Source organism: Hakea prostrata, chromosome 8 (genome assembly GCF_041222555.1).
Source record: "Hakea prostrata isolate BN-2017 chromosome 8, UWA_Hpros_2, whole genome shotgun sequence".
NCBI lineage: Eukaryota > Viridiplantae > Streptophyta > Magnoliopsida > Proteales > Proteaceae > Hakea > Hakea prostrata.
Genome location: NC_142607.1, coordinates 8,873,082 through 8,879,273, shown reverse-complemented (window position 1 = coordinate 8,879,273; position 6,192 = coordinate 8,873,082). Strand labels below are relative to the sequence as shown.

At 39.3% G+C, this 6,192-nt stretch overlaps 1 protein-coding gene and 1 pseudogene across 1 annotated transcript; one reads left to right on the top strand and one right to left on the bottom strand.

Annotated features, from left to right (window-relative positions):
- On the top strand, positions 1-1,187 carry LOC149006693 (putative calcium-binding protein CML46 pseudogene; annotated as a pseudogene).
- Positions 1,188-3,476: 2,289 nt separating this feature from the next.
- On the bottom strand, positions 3,477-4,575 carry LOC149006692 (uncharacterized). The gene is made up of 2 exons (XM_089165512.1): positions 4,240-4,575; positions 3,477-4,138 (listed from the first exon to the last, which is right to left on the bottom strand). The coding sequence occupies exons 1-2, from the start codon at positions 4,448-4,450 to the stop codon at positions 3,477-3,479; spliced, it is 873 nt and encodes a 290-aa protein (XP_089021638.1). The 5' UTR covers positions 4,451-4,575.
- Between the last annotated feature and the right edge of the window lie 1,617 nt (positions 4,576-6,192).

Here is a 6,192-nt window from a genome sequence, read left to right as displayed (position 1 = left end):
TTCCTTTAAAGTTTGAATCACTCTGCTTTGATGCTTTCAACACGCATCCATCCTAAGTATATAATTCCAGCCATCTCCATTCAAAACTCAATCAACAATCAACCTTTGTAATCCTCTTTTCTATGCTTTCTTCCTCCGATAATTTTGTCTCTGCAACTCATTATCTCCTTGAAAATGGAAAACAAAACGATTACAAACCCTCTCTGTCCTTTCTATTTTGTTGCACTTGTTCGGTTCCTCATCTTTTTCCAACTTCTCGATTGGGCAATCAGTATTCACAAGTGGCTTTGTGGTGAAAACACCAACGCTGAGTGTGAGAAGAAAAACCCAAATCCTGAACGTTTGAATTTGAACAAGCAAGAAGAGAAGCTAGATGATGGAAAGCTCCGCAGAGGAGAGGTGGAGATGGTGATGGAGAAGTTGGGCATCTCTTGTGACCCAGATGGTGAGAAGCTTCAGGAGAAACTGGGTTTGGAAGAGGTTATGCACCTGTTTGAGGAGAAGGGACCAACTTCGGAGGAGGTGAAGGAAGCTTTTGAGGTGTTTGATGAGAACAGAGATGGGTTCATAGATGCAGAGGAGTTACAGAGAGTTCTCGACGCCCTGGGCTTATTAGAAGGATCAGAATCGAGGGATTGCAAGAAGATGATTGGGGCATTCGACATCAATGGAGATGGAAGAATCGACTTCCCTGAATTTGTAAAATTCATTGAGATCAGTTTTTCTTGAATTGATTTTTTCATTTGTATAGTTTCAAAACTTTTAGGTCCGAAACAGATATTTGTTGGGTTCCTTCTTTCCTCCATTCCCATTATAGGCAATGAAGCTAATAAGAATGTGAACAAATCAATGAATTCTACATTTATTTATAGTATTGTCATGAAATTATACTTACAGGAACAGGCTTTCCCTTTTGCTCTTTCTTTTTCTTTTGCACCCAAGCCCTGACTAACCCACAATTTCATGGATCAGATGATACTGGGGCTGAATAAAAAACTCCAAAAGCAATGAAGAATAGCGAACATGGTTAAGGTACGAGAAGTTAAACTCAGAACTTTGGACTTTCTCAGGATCCATTGACTGCTCCTTAGTTTACCAAGAGGGCCTCCCTTGTATAGAAGTAGCACGACAAAATTTGATCTCCCTAAAGCCATGATCAGATGTTTGAAGTGTTGTATTGTGACCTGGTTTTTGTATCCCTAACATATTTCTGTGGACAACTCAAATGATCCAATTATAAAAATCTGTGATGGAAGCAGAGATTCCATCCCTAATCTTTGTTTATGCTGAGTATATATATATATATACACACGCTTACTAGGTCAATGAAATATTCTGGGATTTTTGCCTTACGATTTTGGCTAAGAATTTTTACAACATCAATCTAACGATTGTTTGAAAAATCTTTATTATGTTCTTCTTCTATGTAGTGGAAACTTATTCATTATCTTTATTATGTTCTTCTTCTATGTGGTGGAAACTTATTCATTTCCGCTCGTGGATGTAAAACACTTCATTAGTGTATGGACTATGTTAAATTTATGTATTTTTTTTTTTTTATTTCATTTTTAATTTGTGATTTCTTGGTATTTGTTCTAATATAAAGCAATCGGATTCCATTAGCTTTGAAGAACCCTCCGAACTACCTTTGATGATGGTGATCAACATCCCATGAGGCCTTTTGATGTTAAGCTTCAATGAAGGGGTGGATAGCAACCTTGCACAATATTCTGAAATCTGGAACCACTCTATCTCGCATTGCCCTCCGTCCTGTTTATCCGACCATCGGATGGGCAACACATGCACTTTTTTAGGGCCTGTTTGGTTACATGAATCCAGAGATTTCAAATCTCTGGATTCATTAATCTGAGAATTATACCTATTTGGTTGTAAAAATCTCTAGATTCATTAAATCTAAAGATTCACATTTTTACACTAAAAACGTGAATCTGTAGATTTATGGGTAAAGGGTGAAATCCAGAGATTTCAAAAAAACTATACATTTACACATTCACAAAAATCACATCGATCAAATAATTTATTAAGATGAATCTACAGATTTCATTCCACAACCAAACATTTAATTTTATAAATTATAATTCCATAAATTTGAAATCTCCAGACTCATGTAACCAAACAGGCCCTTAAGCAATCTCAAATGGAATGGCTGAAATGAAATTAGTCCATTTCACAAGGTGGGATTTCTCTCCATCCAACTGTTGCAATTAAACCAATTCACGTGTCACCCATTCAACGGTTGGACGGACAAGATTGAGGGCAATGCAAGCCAGATAGGATCTGGATCCATATTCCCAGCCTTTGTGGCCGAGTAGGGCAGTGATTTTGTGATTTTGTCACAGTGGCTGTTGGGCTTGGAGGAGCTCAATATGTGTTGCTCCATCGCTACTTGAACCGATTCCATATAGGTCCAGTTTTTAGTTCCATACACAATTAAAGCATGGACTTTGGAAAGAAGAGCGTGACAAATAGAAGATGAGACATCCAATTTGTTGATCATGAGAAGAAAGGAAAAAATCTACCCAAAAAAAAAAAGAGAGAAGATAGGAAAAAAGAAAACCAGACCAATTGAGCTCACATCTCTGAATAGAACATCTTTATAGTGCCTAACTCTCAAAGCCTGAAATTGCAAAGTACCTCAAGATAAACAAGTTGTACAGAGGATTTTAACCCCCTTTCAACATAACGGTGTGCTTGTACAGTGTTCTACTGGATATCTAACTTCATTATGTGCCATTTCATCCTTGAAGGAAGGGGTTTTATCACATGGGGAGATGACTTCATCAAGATTATTTATGATCATCTGTGCAATGTCCACTAAAACTGTAATAGCATTAGTTCCCTTTTTAACCACTCTGGGTAGTGACAACTCAGTTTCTCTTCATACTGTTCAGTTTGAAACCGGGATTGCTTTTAGCTCCAGAATTCAGAAATCCCAGAAATCACCAATACCGCTTTTTCAAGTGGCTCCAACCCCAAGAAAGTCTATGAAAGCTGGTGGGGGTGGTGCAATGCTGCCCTCAAATTGGCTGGTTGCATTGTTACCAATTCCAGAATCTGATGATGCTTCAGCAACTGAGGCTTGAGATGCTGATGTTGTGGAACCCGAGACAAAACAAGGGTTTTGGTGGCTTGACTGTTGCATTGCCATCATCTCTGAAGGGTTGGTATAGCAGAAACCATGGAAGCTGGATTCGTTACTTGGCATGTCCCATTGCCTGTTCTGGCCTATAGAGCCAGGCATGTTGCAGTTCATTGGACCTGCAGAACACCCAGACAGATGAAGATATCCTTGATGCATAAAAGAAACATGGAATTACCCGTGTCTCCAACAAGTGTTTCAGAGTTGAAGGCATGATAAATTTGATTCTTTTTATAGTAAAGATTTTAGGATTCCAGGCGAGATGCATTCTAGTGCTGTAAAAATGGTATTTCTGATACATGTTAATATAATCATGCTAGTTGAATTTGTGCCAACATTGAAGGAGAGGAGAGCAGGAATTTAGGAGGAAAAGAAGAAAAAAGTTGAGTGACATGAACAATGAGATCAGAACAGCACAGAAAGGCAAATGCACAGAAGCTAACAGACTAAAGTAAACATTGTTACTGCTAAAAATCATACCGGAGAAGAAATCAAAAGGGAGCTGCTCTGCAGAAAACCCACTTTGAAGGAGATTATTGCTGTTGGAGTAACCATCATGAAAGACATTCCTACCCGTTGGAACTGAATAATCTAAACCACTGGTCAGATTGGGTATACCATTTGAGATACCAACACCATCACCGATGAGAACAGAAAATGGGAGAGAAGCTGAGTTGGTGAAGGTTGAAGGATCAGTGCAGTAAAAGCTAGAGCTTTCCTCCAAGCTTCTATTAAAAGTTTGGCTCAACTTCCTCTTATATGCACTGGACTGCTCTCTGTATTTCCTTGCCATTATAACATGCCAATGGTTCTTCACTGCATTATCAGTCCTACCAGGAAACAGTTTAGCAATCATGGCCCATTTATTCCCATAGAATCTATGAGCAGCCATTAGCCTCTCCTCTTCTTCTTCACTGAAAGCTCTTCTGTTGATCCTTGGGTCCAACTGGTTGAACCATCTCAATCTGCAGCTCTTACCTGCAAAGTAAAAGCCCAAACCATAAAAACAAGCATGTGTGTTGGTTCATTTGGGTGAAGAACTTTAGTATTCTATTTTTATTTTTCCTCCCATTTCTTACCTGACCTTCCTTCCAACTTCTCTGCAATCAGGTTCCAGTTCTGAGGGCCATAAAGAGCAACAAGTTCCTTCAGTTTAGTGTCTTCTGCAGGTCTCCAGTGCCCTCTGGCACAAAGTTTTGACTGCCCAGTATCTACTTCTTTCCCATTTGCTGAATTCACATTTGGGTGCCCCTCATTTAAGTAGTTGTGGTTGTTGTAGCTGTCTTCCATGGCAGCATTATTATCTCCAAACCCCTCGTTGGAATCAGAGCCCTTAGAGTGGGAGAGAAAAACTGATATCTGCAAACAAGCTCATTGGAGGAGGAGATGGGAAATGGAGGAGTAATTGTTCAAGCCATTTGATGTGCTTGGGCCTTCTTCACAGGAGGGCAAGACACCTTTCTTTTTCTATGGGTATCAATCTGTTCTTTGCTTTACAATTCCACATCACTCACACGTGTGGTGTCACCATCTTTCACGCGTGTGGTGCTGGAAACTGTCTCTGTGTTGAAGCTGTCTCTCTCCTCCTTGACATAAAAAACACTACTGGACTCTCTGCTAGCTTGGGTCTGTACAGGCCAAAACGCATTTCATTTCTTTTCGAGGCAGGATATTAGTGTTCAGCACATTGACAGAACTACTCCTGCCAGTATAAGTAAATATAGTAACATAAGCTCTTTCCATCCACATCAATCCTCTTACTTGAGATGCTCTAACCTGGACACCAATTAACCACCTGGAGCTTGAAGGAGACCCAGCGACAAAGCCCTTGTTATTAAAGAGTGATATAATCATCATTAATTCTTCGTTATATATGATATCTGCTCACATGAGTATTTAATCCCAGGTCAGTTAGAGAACCCGACAAACCTTTCCCTCCTCTTATTTCTTTCTTTGTCCTTTATTTTGTCTCCAGATGGTGCCAATTTCTTGTTTTCAGTTCATTTTCTTCTTCGTACCAAAAAAAAAAAAAAAAAGTTCATTTTCTTCTGGGTGTCTAAGTTCCAAGTCCATATTTCTTGTTTTCTGGAAGCAGCAAGTCCTTCACCAAAATCCTGCCACCACAGTTCCACTAGTTCTTTTGTTCTCTATCCATTTTGTTCTTTTGCTTCATCCGCCTACAGCATGATCGTCTGTTGGCTGTTGCTGAACGGCCTTCACCAAAATCAACGCTGTAATGATCATCTGTGTCTGGCAGTCCACATTAAATTTCAATAATCAAATTTTTATATTTTCACTTTAGTAGGAGCTCTGTTCTTGAATCCTTACACGAAGAGCTCAAAAATCCAGACGTTCTGTGGGGTCTTAAAGCCTAAAGGAGATTGCTTAATTTCAGGTGAGGATGTTTACCCTGCAGCTACACTCATAACCAAGTCATCCATTAAAAGTTCTTCCAGTTTCTCAGCCAATGGGTTCAATCCATTGCCAACGCCTCATTAATGACATTACAGGCTTACAGCGCAATAGGAATGTACCATATTTACTGAAAAGGGTTGAGCAATACTTCTGGTCAACAACTTTGAAATTTGACTACTTATGGAAATGGCATAATCAAAATTTAGCCAGCAAAATTGATTGAAATGCAAGACAGGAAAGCCCAAAAACAGGGCTGGACCCATTTGAGTTATATCAACTTCTCCGGTGTCATTTGACCAAAAAAACTTATCTGGTGTCTGAACCTTCCTGTAGAACCAAGTAGACCGCTGGCATGCTGTAGCATGGCTATAGTACAGCAAGTCTACAATGGCATCCTTATCCTAACTGTACTAGCTATACCCACTAGAAGGTGCATGCACGCATGTATGTATGCTAAAAGCACATCTGAACTAGACATATTGACTGGAACGTTTGGGCTCTTAAGTGGGTGATTTGATGTGGTTACGAAAAAAAAAAAAAAAAAGTGGGTGATTTGATGTAGTGGGTAATTTCCTTTTTCCTTGAAAAATGTAAAATTGGGATAGTTAAGTTAATTC

Excerpts from the sequence above, each read along its gene's own strand:
- LOC149006692 (XM_089165512.1), bottom strand. The coding sequence starts at position 4,450 with ATGGAAGACAGCTACAACAACCACAACTACTTAAATGAGGGGCACCCA. Across the intron at positions 4,139-4,239 it reads GAAGTTGGAAGGAAGGTCAG|GTAAGAGCTGCAGATTGAGA; the intron begins GTAAGAAATGGG and ends TTTACTTTGCAG.